This window comes from Rhinopithecus bieti, unplaced genomic scaffold (assembly GCF_001698545.2).
Source record: "Rhinopithecus bieti isolate Rb0 unplaced genomic scaffold, ASM169854v2 scaffold_13441, whole genome shotgun sequence".
NCBI lineage: Eukaryota > Metazoa > Chordata > Mammalia > Primates > Cercopithecidae > Rhinopithecus > Rhinopithecus bieti.
The window spans coordinates 936-19,926 of record NW_016807402.1 but is presented as its reverse complement, the minus strand read 5'-3'; the positions used below and the strand labels follow the sequence as shown (position 1 = coordinate 19,926).

Here is an 18,991-nt window from a genome sequence, read left to right as displayed (position 1 = left end):
CTACCAAAAGCAATTGCAACAAAAGCAAAATTGACAAATGGGACCTATTTAAACTAAAGAGCTTCTTCACAGCAAAGGAAACTATCAACAGAGTAAACAGACAACCTACAGAATAAAAAAAATATATTTGCAAACTTTGCCTCTGACAAAGATCTAATATCCAGAATTTATTAAGAACTTAGACAAGTTTACAAGAAAAAAAAATCTCATTAAAAGTAGGCCAAAAAAACATGAACAGATGCTTTTCAAAAGAACATATACATGTGGCTAGCAAGCATATGGGAAAAAAATGCTCATCACTAATGATTAGAGAAATTAAAAGAGAAACCACAATGAGATACCACCTCACACCAGTCAGAATGGCTATTTTAAAAGTCAAAAAATAACAGATGCTGGCAAGGTTGCAGAGAAAAGGGAATGCTTATACTCTACCTATATAATTGGGTATATACCCAAAGAAATATAAATTATTGTATTATAAAGATACATTCATATGTATGTTCATTGCAGCACTATTCACAATAGCAAAGACATGGACAGGCCCTATCAATGGGAGACTGGAAAAGAAAATATGCTATGGTCAGATGTGGTGGCTCATGCCTGTAATCCGAGCACTTTGGGAGGATGAGGCAGGTGGCTTGCCTGATCTTAGAAGTTTAAGACCAACCTGGGCAACATGGCCAAATCCTGTCTCCACAGAAAATACAAAGAGAAAATCGGCCAGGCATGGTAACACAGGTGTGTAGATCCAGCTACTTGAAAGGATGAGGTAGGAAAGAATTGCTTGAACCTGGGAAGTTGAGGCTAAATAAGGCCATATCACACCACAGCACTCTAGCCTGGGCAATAAGTGACACCCTGTCTCCAAAATTAAAATAAAATAAAACAAAATAAAAGATGTAGTAAAACAAAATATGGTACATAAACATCATGGAATAGTCTGTGGCCATTTAAAACAAATGATCATGTCCTTTGTAATAACATCAATAAAGCTGCAGACCATTATTTCAGAAAACTAATGCAGAAACAGAAAACCAAATGCATATTATTTACAAGTAAGAGCTAAATAATACGAATACACAAACACAAAAGGGGAACAACAGACACTGAGGCCTAGTTGAGGGTGGACAGTGGAAGGACTAAGAGGATCAGAAAACATACCTCTTTGATGCTATGCTTAGTATCTCAGTGACAAAATAATCTGCACACCAAACCCCATGACATAATTTTGCTGTATAACAAACCCACATGTGTAGCCTGAACCAAAATAAAAGCTAAAAGAAAAGAAAACCTCTGGGTGGGAGAGAGTGCAATGTAGGTGAAAGGACTGATCTTTGCTACAGATAGTGACCCAGGTGGGGCTGTACTCTGATTTATTTCTGTGTGCATGCAGGCAGATGAGATTATGAACAAGTGGTCCAAATCCTAGGTTGGTGGAGAAAAAAAGTTTGCTGCTGCAGATTCAGTGTCTGGGGTGGGGAAATGCCAGAATTGTAGACACTGTGGGCTCTTGGCAAGAAACACTAGGATCAAAATGCCGTGGTGAAGTTCCTGAGGGTTGTGCCTATGCCTGGGAAGAGTGTGGACATGCCAATGTCTAGTGTGTGTGTTTGTGAGTGGGTGGGAATCCTGTGGTGGCAGCTGCGGGAGAAGGGAGTCTGTCATCAGAGCTCCTTTCCTCTAAGTTTGCAGTCTTCTGTCACCCTGGGAGAAGAACTAGAATCACAGGACAATGGGCAGTGTGACAACCTGTGTACAGAGGCTCCCACTCCCAGACACCCAGAGTTTTATTCCAGGCCAGGCCTTGGCGATATGTTTTCCTGGCAGCAAATCCGTAGTGTGCTGCACATCAAACAATTCTCCAACAACAACTCTTGCCTAACATTTGAATTCTGACACCACCCAGAGTCAGCACAGACCCTGATTCAGGGCTGGGTCCCACAACATTGTCCTCACTGCAGATGCCAGTCACAAACCCCATGGGCCCATCTATGCTTCTGAGCTACTGTTTAAAACCTGGGGACTCCCATAACCTCCCTGAAGTTCAATAATTTGGTAGAGCTACTCACAGAACTCAGCAAAACACTGCAGTTATGTTTACTGGTTTCATATATAAGATGCAGACCAGGAAAAGCCAAATGGAAGAAATGCATAGAACAAAGAAAAGACATAGGGAAAGATGAAACACATAGATAATCCTGAAAATATTTATGATTAATAAAATTCTCCAAGTTTTGTGTACTCCAGGAACAGTTTATGGAAAGAAACACCCTTCCCATTATGACTTAGATGGTACTCTCTTTTCTTACCTATCACACAGCCAGACACACACTCTGCACATTTTCTCCTTTTCCCATTAAAAAAAAAAAAATCAGCTGAATTTGTCTTCAGTGGTTAAAATAAAATCTTTTCTTTTCTTTTCTTTTAGCCAGGGTCTCACTCTGTTGCCAGGCTGGAGTGCAGTGGTACTATCTCGGCTTACTGCAACCTCCGCCTCCCGGGTTCAAGCAATTCTCCTGCCTCAGTCTCCCAAGTAGCTGGGATTACAGGTGCCCACCACCACGCCAGGCTAATTTTGTTATTTTGGGGTTTTTTTGAGACGGAGTTTTGCTCTTGTTGCCGAGGCTGAAGTGCAATGGCACGAACTTGGCTCACTGCAACCTCTGCCTCCCATGTTCAAACGATTCTCCTGCCTCACCCTCCCATAGCTGGGATTACAGGCATGCACTACCATGCCTCGCTAATTTTTTGGATTTTAAGTAGAGACGGGGTTTCTCCATGTTGGTGAGGCTGGTCTTGAACTCCCAACCTCAGGTGACTCGCCTACCTCATCCTCCCAATACTTTTGTATTTTCAGTACAGACTTTCACCATGTTGGCCAAGCTGGTCTCGAACTCCTGACCTCGGGTGATCTGCCTGCTTCGGCCTCTCAAAATGTTGGGATTACAGGCGTGAGCCACCGCGCCCAGCTTAAAATGAAATTTTTTTTTCTTTTTTGTTTTTTTGAGACGGAGTCTTGTTCTGTCGCCCAGGATGGAGTGCAGTGGCCGGATCTCAGCTCACTGCAAGCTCCGCCTCCCGGGTTTACGCCATTCTCCTGCCTCAGCCTCCCGAGTAGCTGGGACTACAGGCGCCCGCCACCTCGCCCAGCTAGTTTTTTTGTATTTTTTAGTAGAGACGGGGTTTCACCATGTTAACCAGGATGGTGTTGATCTCCTGACCTCGTGATCCGCCCATCTCGGCCTCCCAAAGTGCTGGGATTACAGGCTTGAGCCACCGCGCCCCGGCGCCAAAATGAAATATTCTCTTTCTTTTTCTTTTTGTTTTTGAGACGGAGTCTTGGCTCTGTGGCCCCGGGCTGGAGTGGCAGTGGCCGGATCTCAGCTCACTGGCACAGCCCAGCTCCCAGGTTTACGCCATTCCTCCTGCCTCAGGCTCCCGTGTAAGCTGGGACTACCAGACGCGGCCCGGCACGACGGCCCCAGCTAGTTTTGATTGTATTCTTTTAGTAAGCACGACGGCCCGTTCAGCCATGTTATGCCCAGCCATGGCCTCGATCACCTGACCTGTCCGTGATCCGCCCTCGGCTCCAAAGTGCTGGGATTCGCCACCAGGCTTGAGAGCACCGGCAGCCCCAGGCGAAAATATTTCTAATCAAACTTTACGTTACAAGTTTATGCTCCCTCCGCCAGGCTCCTGACCCTCAGGTCTGAGTCAACCATAGAAAAAAAAAAAAAACCAAAAAAACAAAAAAAAAAAAAAAAAAAAAAAACAAGACAAAAACAAAGCATTTTATGTCCCGCTCCTAAGAAACGCAGAACGATGCTGATTGGTCAGGGTAACCGGCCCCTTCTCTTTTCTTCTATAACACTTGACTTTTTCACGCCTCTCAATTCCCCTCCACCTCCTTTCCTATCTCGTTTGCTCCTCCCTAGGAAGCAAAGCCCTTTTCCTGGCCCAAAGTTTTGTCAGCCATAAAGATCTTATAATTAGGCCAGTCCCCGGCAGTCTAATTATAACCTAGGAGTCACTAGGTCCAAGCTATAATTTCCATGTCAGAGTTACTTCCACTTGGAAAAATGGGCTTGGCAAAAAATTGAGTGTTTGAAAACGCCCAGTGAAATTACTCATTTACAGTGTTTACATAAAGGAAGGAAAATTTTAAGGTGCTAAACTTTTTTTTTTTTTTTTTGAGATGGAGTCTTGCTCGTCTCCCCAGCTACAGTCGCTGATGCACTGATCTCAGCTCACTGCGCGCAACCTCCACCTCCCGCGGTTCAAGCGATTCTGCCTGCCTCAGCCTTCCCCATGTAGGCTAGGACTACTGGCATGTGGCCACCAAACTGGGCAATTTTTTGTATGTTTTAGTAGAGATGGGGTTTCACCTTGTTGGGCAGCGCTGGTCTCAAACTCCTGACCTCAAGGTCAGCCCGCTTTCAGCTCCACAAAAGGCTGGGATTATAGCGTGAGCCCCATTGCACCGTAAGGCTTGTATTTTATACCTTTCATAAGAAAAGCAAATATATCTACCTGTCGTTTTTTCTATTAAAAATAACTGGTAACTTAAAACGCATTAAATCATATGGGAAAACTTGTAGAAGCGTACCACATTTGCAGCCCGGGTGTCGGTGGCTTTGCCTGTAATCGGCCAGCACTTTGGGAGGCCTGACCTCGGGCGGATCGATCTGAGGTCAGCGAGCTCGAGACCAAGTCTGGCCACCATGGTGAACACCCGTCTCTACTAAAAATACAAAAAGTAGCCCAGGGTGGGGTCATGCACCTGTAATAGCCAGGCTATTGGGAGGCCAGAGGCACGGACCAATGGGCTTGAACCGCAGGAGGCAGTAGGTTGCAGTGAGCCGAGATTGCACACTTGCCTCCATCGTGGGTGACAGAGCAAGACTCCAACCAAGAAAAAAAAGGAGGACCCCACATTTCATCACAATATAATTTAGCATTAAACCTCAGAAATCAAGCAACAGGATATAGACCGACCGAGATATTCACTGTCAGCACAATTACCGACTGCAAAAGGAGAAACTGATATTTTGATTAATCTATGTAAGCTCATCCAGATTATCTAACACCATTTCCTGTGGAAATCTATTTCTTATCTATAGTCAAATGGAAGAGAGATTTTCCCTATTGTCTTTCCTTGGAGCTAGCATGCTCTTGCTTTTTTTTTTTTTTTTTTTTTTTTTTTTTTTTTGAGACGGAGTCTCGCTCGTGTCGCCTGGGCTGGAGTGCAGTGGCCGGATCTCAGGCTCACTGCAAGCTCCGCCCCAGGTTTTTAATGCGCATTCTCCTGCTCAGCCTCCGCGAGTAGCGGACCAGCAGGCGCCCCGCCACCGTCGCCCCGTATTTCTTGTATCTTTTCTAGTAGAGAGGGTTTCCACCCAGGGATTGCCAGGGATGGTCTCGTCTTCCTGACCTCGTGATCCGCCCGTCTCGCCTCCCAACATGCTGGGATTACAGGCTTGAGCCACCGGCGCCGCGGCCTGTAGCTGAGGCTAGCATTCTTAAAGCTAAGGCTTGGAATTCTGTTTGAAGCCACTTAGCCATAAAAAACACACCTGAGAAAATTCCTAAACTCACTCTGAGAAATAAAAAGGTAAATGAGAATTATTAACAAATGGAATATGTGATTAGATACTTATTTTTTGAAACTCATCTGTTTTATGTTCTTTATAAATATTTTCTTACTTTTCAAGCCCTAATAATAAAATGCAAATTATACTTAAAAACTGATGTCAGCTGGGTGCAGTGGCTCACACCTATAATCCCAGCATTTTGGGAGGCCAAGGCCAGCAGATCACTTAAGACCAGAAGTTGGAGACCAGCCTAGTCCATCTCTACTAACATACAAAAACTAGCTAGGTGCAGTGGTGCGCATCTGTAGTCCTAGCTACTAGGGAGGCTGAGGCATGAGATAAACCCAGGAGGTGGAGGCTGCAGTGAGCTGAGATCAAGCCACTGCATTCCAGCCTGTGCAACACAGTGAGACTGTCTCAAAAAAAAAATAAATAAAAATAAAAGTAGTGAGGTCAAAATAAGTTTTAGCTGTGGCTCTCCCAATACTTGCAGGTCACACGGCCACAGAGGCTGGGTCTTTATAAGCACAGGACACAAAACACAGAAGATAAACCTGGAGCTCCCGCTGCAGCGAGAAACAAAGGCCTCCAGACAGCATTCTCTTCGCTCCAGCTGCGTACCTGATTGGACGGATTGAAATCTTTTCAAGGTACAGATCCAATCACCCACCCCATCCTGCTCCCTTACATGCTGAATAACCACCCTCCCAGGAGACACTACGCTATGCCCCAGTGAGTGCACCAGGTGCATTTTACTTTGTAAGTTTTTACTCCATCTCACTGGGGTCAATTTTTTTGTCTTTTGGAGTGTTTTTTCACGAACTTTTCACTATTATTTTTTTCCACTATTTTTCTGTCCCCGCCAAGAGAATCCAGGAAGCAGAAATTATTTGTTTTTCCCTCAATACCAGATCTGATTGGCTGACCAGCAATGTATCTGCAAGAAATGGAGCTAAGTTAGGTGAAGACAATCTTCATGTCTCAAGGTGTTAGCTTTAAAAAAAAAAAAAAAAAAAAAAAGGCACCAGGAGATGCCTTTCAGCCCCAAGGCTGCCACCTGTTCCTATTGAGAGGCTACACTCCATGCTTAAGGTGGTTCTATGGGAGAAAATGACCAAAGAGCTAATAGCCACTAGACACTCTAGCAGACATAGCCATGGTAGGTATCTTGGTTTATCCCCGGAAAGTACTAAAACAGCCTAATTGGAGTGGCACGATCTCGGCTCACTGCAACCTCCACCTCACGGGTTCAAGCGATTCTCCTACCGTAGCCTCTTAAGTAGCTAGGACTACAGGCGAGTGCCACCACGCCCAGTTAAGTTTTTGTATTTTTACTAGAGACGAGATTACACTGTGTTATCCAAGGTGGTCTCCATCTTCTGACCTCGTGATCCGCCCACCTCAGCCTCCCAAAGTGCTGGGATTACAGGCGTGAGCCACTGCGCCCCGCTTCAAAAGGGAAATGTTGACCCAAAAACATTCTGGTAAGTTCTCTGGAAAAATAAAAGAAAAAGAGGCACAGATATTTTTTACAATACAGTGTCAGGGGATTAGTCCCGCTTCACATTGGAAATATTTACAAAACAGAAAATCTTTTCAATATTGTTAGGCAATGCTTTTTAAAAAAAATGATTAATTGAGGAACATGGGGTACAGTTGAGGCCCTGCTTGGGACACATGTGAAAAATGCCAGGGATAATCAGTCCCCTGTGGGGTGTGAAAATAACTAAGTGGCAAGCAATTAGACTGAGGAGGGTCTAGTCCCCAGATTCCTACTTCTAAAACAAAAATCTAAACTCAAGTGCATTTTTTGGTAAATTACTACATTAGGGGAAACAATTTTAGGCTTAAACAACTATAAACTGCCAATTAAGCTCTGATTACATAACCAGGAAATTTCTACCTTGATTGTACAAATTAAGGAACTATGTAAATATACCTAACCAATTATTGAATTTGTTTTCTTCATCATGCATTTTGTTTTATTTTATTTTTTGTCTGAGACAGTCTCTGTCGCCCAGGCTGGAGTACAGTGGCGGGATCTCGGCTCACTGCAACCTCCGCCTCCCAGGTTCAAGCGATTCTCCTGCTTCAGCCTTGCCAGTAGCTGGGATTACAGGCGTGTTGTCACCACGACCGCCTGATTTTTGTGTATTTAATAGAGACAGGGTTTCACCATGTTGGTCAGGCTGGTCTTGACCTCGTGATCCTCTGGCCTCAGCCTCCCAAATTCCTGGGATGGCCAGTCACTGCACCCGGCCATCAGGCATTTTATAAATGTCTTTTCTTCAAGCCCCTCCATGGACCACAAACTACAAACTATAGCTGGGTGCTCTACAATTCTTGAATCACTCTTTGATTAAATTATTTCATATTTTTGCAGTGACTCTCACAATCTTTTTTTTCTTTTTTTCAGACAGAATTGCTCTGTCTCCTAGGCTGGAGTGCAGTGGCGCGATCTGAGCTCACTGAAACCTCCGCCTCCCGGGTTCAAGCAACTCTATCACCTCTGCCTTTCCAGTAGGTGGGACTACAGACATTCGCCATCACACAAGGCTAATTTTTGTACTTTTAGTAGAGATGGGGTTTCCCCATTTTGGCCACGCTGGTCTTCAATTCCTGACCTCACGTGATCCACCCGCCTCGACCTCCTGAAGTGCTGTAATCACAGGCGTGACCTACCGCGCCCGGCCCCATAAATTTTTAATAGGAGAAAAGAGAAACTGTGAATCCTGACAGATATAATAGACTCCTCTTCAAAGGCCTTTCTTGTTCCTTGTTTTTGGGACCAACTTTTTTGGACCTCCTTGTACCTAGACACCCGCTCTTCTACATTTTTTGGTGTGTCTCTTGTGCCTGGTGGCATTATAGGCACAAAGTACATGCTAAGAAAATGTTTTAAATTATTATTATTATTTTTTTTTTCTCTAGTTATTTTTTTTTTTTTTTTTTTTATTATACTTAAGTTCTAGGTACATGTGCATAACGTGCAGGTTTTGTTACATAATTATACTATGCCATGTTGGTGTGCTGCACCCATCAACCCTGCGTACCAGCACCGCATCAATTCATCAATTTATATCTTGTATAACCCCCAATCAAGGCCCTCCCTCCTCCCTCCCCCCATGATAGGCCCCTAGGACGTGATGTTCCCCTTCCCCGAGTCCAAGGATCTCATTGTTCAGTTCCCACCTATATGAAGAACATGCGGGTTGGTTTCGCTGTTCTGTGATAGTTGCTAAGAATGAATGGGTTCCACGCATCCATGCCCCTACAAAGGACGCAAACCATCCTTTTTTTTATGGCTGCATAGTATTGCCATGGTGTAACTGTGCCAGCATTTCTTATCCAGTCGTACACAGATGAGACATTTGGGTTGATTCCAAGCTTTGCTATTTGAATAGTGCTTGCAATAAACATACGGTACATGTGTCTTTGTAGTAGAAAATTGTAATCCGTTGGGATATACCTCAGTAGGGGATGGCTGGGTCATATGTACATCTAGTCTAGATCCTTGAGGAATGCCATACTGTGTTTCCATAATAGGTTGAAGCAGTTACAATCCCACAACAGTGTAAAAGTGTTCCTATTTCTCCACATCCTCGTCCAACACCTGTTGTTCCTGACTTCTTAATGATTGGCCATTCTAACGGTGTAGATGGTATCCATTGTGGTTTGATTTGCATTTCCCTGATGGCGAATGATGATAGCATTTTCATGCTGGTTGGCTGTATGAATATCTTCTTTGAGAAAATGTCTGTTCATATCCTTTCCCCACTTTTGATGGGGTTGTTGTTTTTTTCTCCGTATATTTGTTTGAGTTCTGTTGTAATTCTGGATATTAGCCCTGTTGTCAGATGAGTAGGATTGCAAAATTTTCTCCCATTCGTAGTGCCTGTTCACCTGATGTAGTTTCTTTTGCTTGTGCAAAACTCTTATTTAATAGATCCATTTTGCCAATTTGCTTGCTGCCGTTGCTTTTGTGTTTAGACATGAAGTCCTTGCCCAGCCTAGTCCTGAAGGTACTACCTAGATTTTCTTCTAGGTTTTAGGTATTAGGGTCTACCATTTAAGTCCGAAATCCATCTTGGAAATTAGATCTTCGTATAGGGTTAGGAAAGGATCCAGTTTCAGCTTTCACTATGGGTAGCCAATTTTCCCAGCCCATTTATTAAATAGGGAATCCTTTCCCCCATTTCTTGGTTTTCCAGGTTGTCAAGATCAGAAGGCGTTGTAGATGTGTGTGGTAAGTCTGAGGACCTGTTCTGTTCATTTGAATCTATACCTGTTTGGTACACAGTACCATGCTGTTTTGGTACTGTAGCCTTGGAGTAATAGTTGAAGTCTCCAGGTAGCGTACGCCTCCAGCTTGTCCTTTGACATTAGGATTGTCTTGGCAGCGGGCCCTGTTTCTTGGTTCCATATGAACTTTAAAGCAGTTTTTCCAATCTGTGAAGAAACCTCATTGGTAGCTTGACTGGGGATGGCATGAATCATAAATAAACCTGGGAGTATGGCCATTCACGATATTGATTCTTCCTATCCATGAGCATGGTATGCTTCCATTTGTTTATGTCCTCTTTATTTCCTGAGCAGTGGTTTGTATTCTCCTTGAAGAGGTCCTTTACATCCCCTTGTAAGGCTGGATTCCTAGGTATTTGATTCCCTTTGAAGCAAATGGTGAATGGAAGTCATTCCTGATTTGGCTCTCTGCTGTCTGTTACTGGTGTATAAAATGCTTGTGATTGGCACCATTAATTTTGAACTTTTGTGGTAAATAGTAATGAATATGACTCAATTTTAATTAAAATATGATCAGGAATTTAAGTGGTCACCTTGTTGTTTAACAAATCAAATCCAAATATAGACCCTCTTTAATATCATTTGAGGGCTCTTTCAGGGCCTCTCTAGTCCTATCATTTTTCATGTTTAATAATAAAAATAAGTAACCTTATTAAAATAGCACGATGCTAAGTACTATATATCCATTTTAATTGCATTAAATCTCCTCCACAACAAACTCTTAGGACTGAGGTGGGGGTTTAGTATCCCACATTAACATAAAACCTGTCACAGTAACTGTACATGATCACTGCCTGGCCCAATAAGAGAGGAGCAGGGATCTAATCAACCAGTTTGATCAGGACTCCTAATCACTATCAATCATATGTTTCCAGCCATCATTACAGTATTCTAAAGATAGTCTTTTTAACTTTACTCTTTTGATAAAGAGAATTCCCCAAGGTCAATAATTGGCATTATTTCCTCTCTACCAAACCATGTTAGTCACATTTAAAACCCTTCTCAAGATCCATTATTTGTAGTAGGCTGTTCTACACTGACCATTCCTCTTAGGTTTGACTTTCTCCATACTCCAGTTTGTATGTAAATACTAATGTTAGCTAATTTTTTGTCCTCTAGGTACTTGGCATGTAGTTATCTTTCTGGTCAACCTATAAGTTCTAGAGATTGTGTCTTCTACATTTTTTGGTGTGTCTCTTGTGCCTGGTGGCATTACAGGCACAAAGTATGTGCTAGGAAAATGTTTTAAATTGTTTTAACTTTTGTGGGTAAATAGTAAGTATATATATTTATAGAGTTCATAAGATATTTTGGTACAGGAATGCAATGCATATAATCATATCATGGAAAATCCATCCCCTCAAGCATTTATCCTTTGTGTTACAAGCAGTCCAATTATACTCTTTATTTTAAAATGTATACTCAAATTATTATTTACTATAGTCACGCTGTTATGCTATCAAATACTAGGTCTTATTCATTGTTTCTGTCTTTGCTTTTTTTTTTTTCCTTCTTTGTACCCATTAATCATCCCCACCAATCTCCCTTCCACCCTCTCACTACCCTTCCCAGCCTCTGGTAACCATCTTTCTACTGTATGTCCATGAGTTCAATTATTTTGATTTTCAGATTCCAAAAATAAGTAAGAACATGCAATGTTGGTCTTTCTGTGCCTGTCTTATTTCACTTAGCATAATGACCTGTGGTTCCATCCATGTTGTTGCGAATGATAGAATCTCATTCTTTCTGTGTCTCACTAATACTCCGTTGTGCATATGTACCACATTTTCTTTATCCATTCATCTGTTGATGGACACTAAGTTGCTTCCAACTTGGCTATTGTGAATAGTGCTGCAGTAAACACTGAGAGTGTAGATACTTCTTTGATATAATGATTTCCTTTCTTTGGGGTATATACCCAACAGTGGGATTGCTGGATCATATAGTAGCTCTTTAGTTTTCTGAAGAACCTCCAAACTATTCTCCATAGTGGTTGTACTGATTTACATTCCCACCAACAGTGTACAAGGGTTCCCTTTTCTTCATATCTTCACCAGCATTTATTATTGCCTGTTATTTGGATAAAAGCCATTGTGACTGGGGTGAGATGATATCACATTGTACTTTTGATTTGCATTTCTCTGATGATCAGTGATGTTGAGCATCTTTTCAAATGCTTGTTTGCTGTTTGTATGTCTTCTTTTGAGAAATGTCGATTCAAATCTTTTGCCCGTTTTTCAACTGGATTATTAGATTTTTTCCTATAGGGTTGTTTGAGCTCCTTATATATTCTGGTTATTAATCTTTTGTCAGATGGGTAGTTTGCAAATACTTTCTTCCATTCTGTGGGTTTTCTCTTCACTTTGTTGATTGTTGCCTTTGGTGTGTAGAAGGTTTTTTAACTTGATATGTTCCCATTTGTCCATTTTTGGTTGCCTGTGCTTGTGGGGTATTACTCAAGAAATTTTTGCCCAGACCAATGTCCTGGGGAGTTTCCCTAATATTTTCTTGTAGTAGTTTCGTAGTTTGAGTTGTTAGATTTAAGTATTTACTCCATTTACTGCAAAGATTTTCAGACATGGCTCCCGAATTACAAGATGTATGTTACAGGATTAGTGAATTTTAAATATTTTTTCCAATAAATTGGTATATTAGATTTAATATTGGAAACTTTTTTTTTTAGGGTTATCAGATTTTGTAGCTGCTCAAGAAAAGAAGTTCACCGTACTATTGAATTGTTTGATTTTAGCTAAATGTTTTAGGTGTAAACTTTGGGAAAACTCTCCGCATATATCCAAACAACTGGAAAAAATTGGTAGGTACTGAATACAGGCAGGCAGTTTGGCCATGTCTGCAATTTATTTTGTATTCACTGTTAGTAAAATTATTCTGTGATGATTACAGACCTTCAAGGAAGATATGTGTTTGTAGGCTTAAATAAGTGCTATAGTTTACTTTCAAAAATCTGATTTTCATTTGCTCCTGCTTAAAGGATTCCATTTGAAATCAACTGAATGGTACATGAGTACATGAGAAACCTAATAAAAATTAATGCTCTCATTTGAAAATTTTTTCTCATAACGAGGGGGAAATTTGGTTATAGTAATTAGGTAACTATGTGATGCCCTCTCTTCCACTTTTATGACTAATATTTTGTTTTAATCTCAGTTACAAGGTACAGAGTCAGCAGTCCCAGCCATTCCTAATTCATTACAGAAAATTATGTCACTTCTTTATGTCTTAATTTTTTTTTTTTTTTGGTTTTCAATAACAGTAGGGTATTAATACTGATTTTCATAGAGATTCTATAGACAAAAGATTGTACCTGATTATTTTGTCTATAAGAACCTTGTGTAGTATGTGCTCTGAGACTGTAGGGAGTACCATTTACAAATGATTTTCCTGTTTGGTTCCTGTGACCTTGTGACCCTATTCCTTCCTAGATAGCTAGAATTCTAAAAGAGAGTTACTATCTTATGACTGACAGCCTTGTTATTTTACAATTTGGTATGCGTCTTGGGGTATCAACAAATTATATAATGGATTTTAGGGATATTTTGTTATTTATTTGGACAAAGATCACCAACTGTTTATGAAGAAGTCCTACCTTTTGTATCTGTGAAATTTGAAATCAGTGGGATGGCGGAGGACTGACTAGGAAGACATGGGAGCTGGGGTGAAGGGGAGATTGGCTGGTGAAAGTAAGGGGAGAGATTCCTGATAGAAAGGCTAACCTTCTTACAGAAGTCCTAGTAACCAAATACCACATCCATCCCACAAAGGCAAGAGTTCTCAATTGGAAAGGTGGTTCCATACAACATTTAGAAAATTTTGAAATTCGGCTAAGTGATTACTAGTAAATTTCATTATACTTGAAAAGACAATCTTTCTGGCTTTCTAGAGTATTGTCAATACGGGCATCCATTGCATTCTGTCCCTTCCAGATTGGTGAAACTAACCTGTTTTCACACATACTCATTACAGCTGAACAGAAAAAAGCAAATATTGCCCAGAAAAAAATAATAAATCATATACTAGAAAAGTGAGAGAATCCAAACAAAAGTCACATCCAATATGTTATTGAGCATCTTGAAAAAAATAATTCATGGAAATTGATTTTAATGGTGGCTATAAACTAAAAGTTAAAAGTCAATAAACATTTTCAGAGGAAAAGGAAATGAACATTAAAGAATTATGAGTACTTAGAAGCTGTGTCTTAAGAAGAACTAAGAGAAATTCCCAAGAACAAGTAAATATATGAGTAAGTAAATAGGGTCATGTCTTCACCAGTAATACATGTAATATATGTGCCTTAGACAAGGTAGTAATATTTTGGAATTTTATACTGCTCAGTGTCTTCTATTTGGGGATTTGGATAAATTCATTCATAAGCATGTAAGAATTTTAAATTCTACCTTCTGAAAGTATAAGGAAATAGGAAAGATCCAAAGAAGAAAAAGAACTTGATTTTTTTATTGTTGTTTGTTTGTTTGTTTTTGAGATGGAGTTTCGCTCTGTTGCCCAGGCTGGAGTACAATGGCACGATCTTGGCTCACTGCAACCTCTGCCTCCAGGGTTCAAGCGATTCTCCTGCCTCAGCCTCCCAAGTAGCTGGGATTACAGGCATGTACCACCACGCCCAGCTAATTTTGTATTTTTAGTGGAGACGGGGTTTCTCCATGTTGGTCAGGTTGGTCTCGAACTCCCGACCTCAGGTGATCCGCCCACCTTGGCCTCCCAAAGTGCTGGCATTACAGGCATGAGCCACTGGGCCTGACCGAATTTGATGTATTTGGTGAATAAAATGAAAGCAAGAGTGAGTAGAGAGCAGTCAGCAAGAGGAGAGTTAGATGAAATTAGATTTGAGACGTAGGCTGTAGTCATTTCATATAGGTAAGGAAATTTGGCCCTGGTAAGGAAATTACCACTTCATTCTAAATGCAGTGGAAAAGTATTGGAAGTTTTAGGCAGTAGAGTAAAATAGTCTGGTTTAGGTACAGAAACATAGAACTGTATTTCTAAGACAGAAATGGTTAGAGAGCCATAGCTTCATGAAGCAGTATTCCCTTGCTTCATTCAAGCATGATCCTTGAATCATGTTGCCTTTCTTTCAGGCATGAGTACAAAAGTACATGTCTCTTGGTGATTGGCCTATGGATGACATATAGTAAAACTAAATGTCCATCATGTGGACCAGAGTTTCTCTTCCTTTTATAAATCAAATGCATATTTTATTTGTCTGAATAAATATGAATAATTGAATAATGTCACAAACCAAATAATCCAACTGAAAACTTTTTACAAAAACTTAAAGTTAGTTATTTGACTGGATCTTTAAATTTCTTTTTTACTAATTTAGTTGTTATGTATTTACATATATGTTTTATTTAAAGTGGATTATTTTTAAGTTGTTGTTTGATGAATTTTCCACAGGTATAATATTGTCAAATGCAATCGTAAATGCTGGTTTGACTTCCTTTAAAAAAATAGAAGAGACAGATGCAAGGGAACTTGAATTGGTATTTACATTCACTTATTCCTAATTCCTGAATTCTAGCTAAATTCTGAGACCTGCCTTTATTTCTATTAAAAGTTATTTTCCTTCTCATAGTCATAAGTATTTTAACTTACCAAGGTTTTGGGTGATAAGCATTATTAAAGCTATTTATTCTAAAAAATATTTTACTAAAAGAATTTCAAGTGTTGTGGTAAGAATATAATGGTGTAAATATTTTTAGATTTTAAATAGACATCCCCGCTTTGGAACCCAGATAAAAGAAACTGTGATGTATCTACCAAAATATAGACTTAAAGTGGATCAGGTAAATATTTTCTGTTTCTTAGATATTTTATTGTCTTTTCAGAAATAAAGCTACCCATAAATAGGCTTCAGGTGAGTATGAGAAGTAAGATTATTTTTAACACTTTTTATACTTGTTCTTTTTTAAAGATTACAAGATATAGTGATACAATGGCAGAAATGTTAGTAACTGTTATTTTAAGAAACTTTGAACAGCTACAAACTAAAAGAATAGCATCAGATTCTCACTATGTTATCTTAATTATAGGTGATGCAGATAATCAAGTAGTTTATCTGCACAAGATTATGTAAGTGTGAAATTTCTGATGTTTGATTTATTTCTAATCATATACTGTAAAAGAAAAATTCTACTGGAAAAAAAAAATAACAAGCTCATTGTGGGATCAACTAAATTACATTTTCCTGACACTATAATGGGATAGTTTCTCTATTTTTCTATTAAAGAAAATATTAACATTGGGTCTGTTCTTTTAAATTGTTATATTTAGTACTCAAATGAACAAAGTATAAAATCTATCACCATGGTCTGAAACAAGTGAGTAGATTACCTCTAGGAGGTCTTTCTTATTTCACTGCTTTTCTCCAGTCATTCATGGCCCTACTACTGTTTGGATGCAGTCTTTCTTCTACTGTCCTCAAAATATACCTTCTACTTCCAAATTAAAATCCAGCAAATTACTATAGCTCCATTGTAGGATCCAAGCAAACAAAGCAAATGTATAGAGGAGGTACCCTCCCTTATATCTAGTTCTGTAGCATGCCATTCTATAATTTTTACTTCAGCAGTTTTCCAGATACTATTATTTTCTCCCAGGATGTCATAAGTAATCTCTAAGGATATCAGTTGCAGCTATAACTAATAATTTTTGCACTTAGTGGGTTCCAAATATTGAATTATTTAATATTTAAATGAGACAGGTGCTATCCATATTTTGTAGAGGAGGAAACTGAGACAAAAAGAGTTTAATGAGTTTGATTTATTATTAATCAAACCTTAATCATGGTTATATGACTAATTAATAGCAAAGTCTAGATTTGAACCCAAGCAGTTTGACTCCAGAGCCTAGACTCCCAACCATATTACTCTAGTTGTAAGTTCAAGAATGGCTGTAATTCTGAAATGGGAATCTCCTAATTGTGCCAGTATACTAGAAGATACCTTCCCAAAAAGTTGCATGCAAGGTTTCTGAAGGGACTGCAGTGACCAGGATATCCCTTTCACTAGTAACTGCTCTCCTGCAGCTAACCATGACCCACTTACAGAGAATATGCTATTGTACAAATCTTTGGTCTCTGTGACTAATAAATCTATGACTATATGAGACTAAAATAAGTTCAGTCATAAAATTGGTTGCTGGTTTGTTTGTGATGTTATTAGATACAAACCATTTTATATCAATTTAAAAATACTATGGAAGTTGTTCTCATACTACATGTAACTTACGTATAGCCAATTTAAAATGGTAGTGATTTAGGAGCAAGCACATGTGTTATTGATACAAAGTATATATTCTTATTGGGACTAAAATGAGTAAATGCAACTTGTAAACAGCTGTAATTAAGGAAATTAGGGATCAGATGGGGCGGCTCACACCTGTAATCTCAGCATTTCGAGAGGCTGAGGCAGGAGGATCACTTAAAGCCCAGAGTTTCAGACCAGCCTAGGCAACAAGTGAGACCCTATTTCTACAAAAATAAATAAATAAATAATCTGGGCATAGTGCCAATGTGCCTGTGGTCCCAGCTCCTCAGGAGACCGAGGCAGGAGGACTGCCTGAGCCTAGGAGTTTGTGGCTGCAGTGACGTATGATTGCACCACTGCACTCCAGCCCAGGCAAGAGTTAGACTATCTCAGAAAAAAGAAAATTAATTAATTTTTAAAAAATCATGGGCAAGAGAGTTCCATTGATACTTTATTCTCCCTTCTTAAAAGTTGGGGAAAGCAGTTTTCAGTAATTGATTTCAGTTTATTACTAGAGAGTATCTTTCTTAAGAACAATCAGCCCTTGATGATTAATATGTATTTCATTCAGTGTTTGGATCACTATTTAAACTCTACTATTTTTCAGGGATTCTGTTTTGCTAAAAGCTGGAAATTGGGCTAAAAAGATTGCTGTGAAGAGAGCTCTTAAATCTGGAGATCTTAGCATAAATTTAATATGTTCTGAATTTGGTAAGTTAATTGAAGTAATGAAGACATGAATATAAATAACATAATTGCATTTAAAAATTACATCCTTTATGCTGGTACAGAAAACAGTATAAATGGTATAATGCAAAATAATATATTTAGATAATGTGAATAAACTTTAAAGGAAGTTTCATGTATTTAGGTATGTAAAAGATATCATGGACCAGGATGCCGTAATTGAAAGTTTATCTTTTCATTTATAGGTATTTTATTTTCCTAGATAGTTAAATTGCAGTTATTTTGGAAGATTTTATTTTATAATGATCAATATATAATTTTTTAGTTGTCGTATTTTTTAACCTTTCAACATATTTTAACTTTCTGGACTTCTTAGCTCTAGAAGTTATAAAAATATAAGAGAGATAAAAAGAAATGTGTTCTCATATGTGGATTTATATGACTTAAATAAGCATTTGCATACGTTTTTTCATTTTCCAGTTGGGCTTGATGTTCAGCAGAAATTTGCAGTCTTTTACTTAGAACTCAAGAGGTTTGGAAATCAAATGACTATGCAAAGAAAATCTGAAACACAGATTTCCCATCCTAAACTTTCAGATAGATCTACAATAGCAGGACCTAATAAAGGTAAATAGCTCTATTAATTCTTATTTTATATTAAAGCAAAGGTATGGCTAGAGAGGAATATCAGTGTTATAGTACTGCAACACTCCGATTGAGGATACTCTGGAATAAGATACTTAAGATTCATAGTTATTGCATTAATAGTATATAGTAGAGATTCTTATAGTTAGTATTTATCAAATTGGGGTGATAATTGGGGGACAAATTTTTTGATTCACCTTTTGCTATATGTATTAGTCCGTTTTCGTGCTGCTATTAAAGACATACTTGAGACTGGGAAGAAAAAGAGATTTAATTGGACTTACAGTTTCACATGGCTGGGGAGGCCTCAGAATCATGGTGGGAGTTAAAAGGCACTTCTTACATGGCGGCAGCAAGAGAAAACTGAGGAAGAAGCAAAAGCAGAAAACCTTGATAAACCCATCAGATCTCATGAGACTTATTCACTATCAGAATAGCAAGGAGAAAACTAGCCTCCATGATTCAGTTACCGCCCCCTCAGTC

The 18,991-nt window shown here is 39.3% G+C and overlaps 1 protein-coding gene across 1 annotated transcript; it reads left to right on the top strand.

Annotated features, from left to right (window-relative positions):
- Nucleotides 1-1,587: 1,587 nt before the first annotated feature.
- On the top strand, nucleotides 1,588-18,490 carry LOC108535570 (probable ATP-dependent DNA helicase HFM1; the record flags this gene model as incomplete). Its single annotated transcript, XM_017881649.1, has 8 exons — nucleotides 1,588-1,753; nucleotides 12,439-12,492; nucleotides 12,577-12,708; nucleotides 15,327-15,412; nucleotides 15,632-15,715; nucleotides 15,844-16,001; nucleotides 17,784-17,887; nucleotides 18,344-18,490. Coding segments are annotated over exons 1-8 (931 nt in total), but the record flags the coding sequence as incomplete, so codon positions are not given.
- Nucleotides 18,491-18,991: the final 501 nt, after the last annotated feature.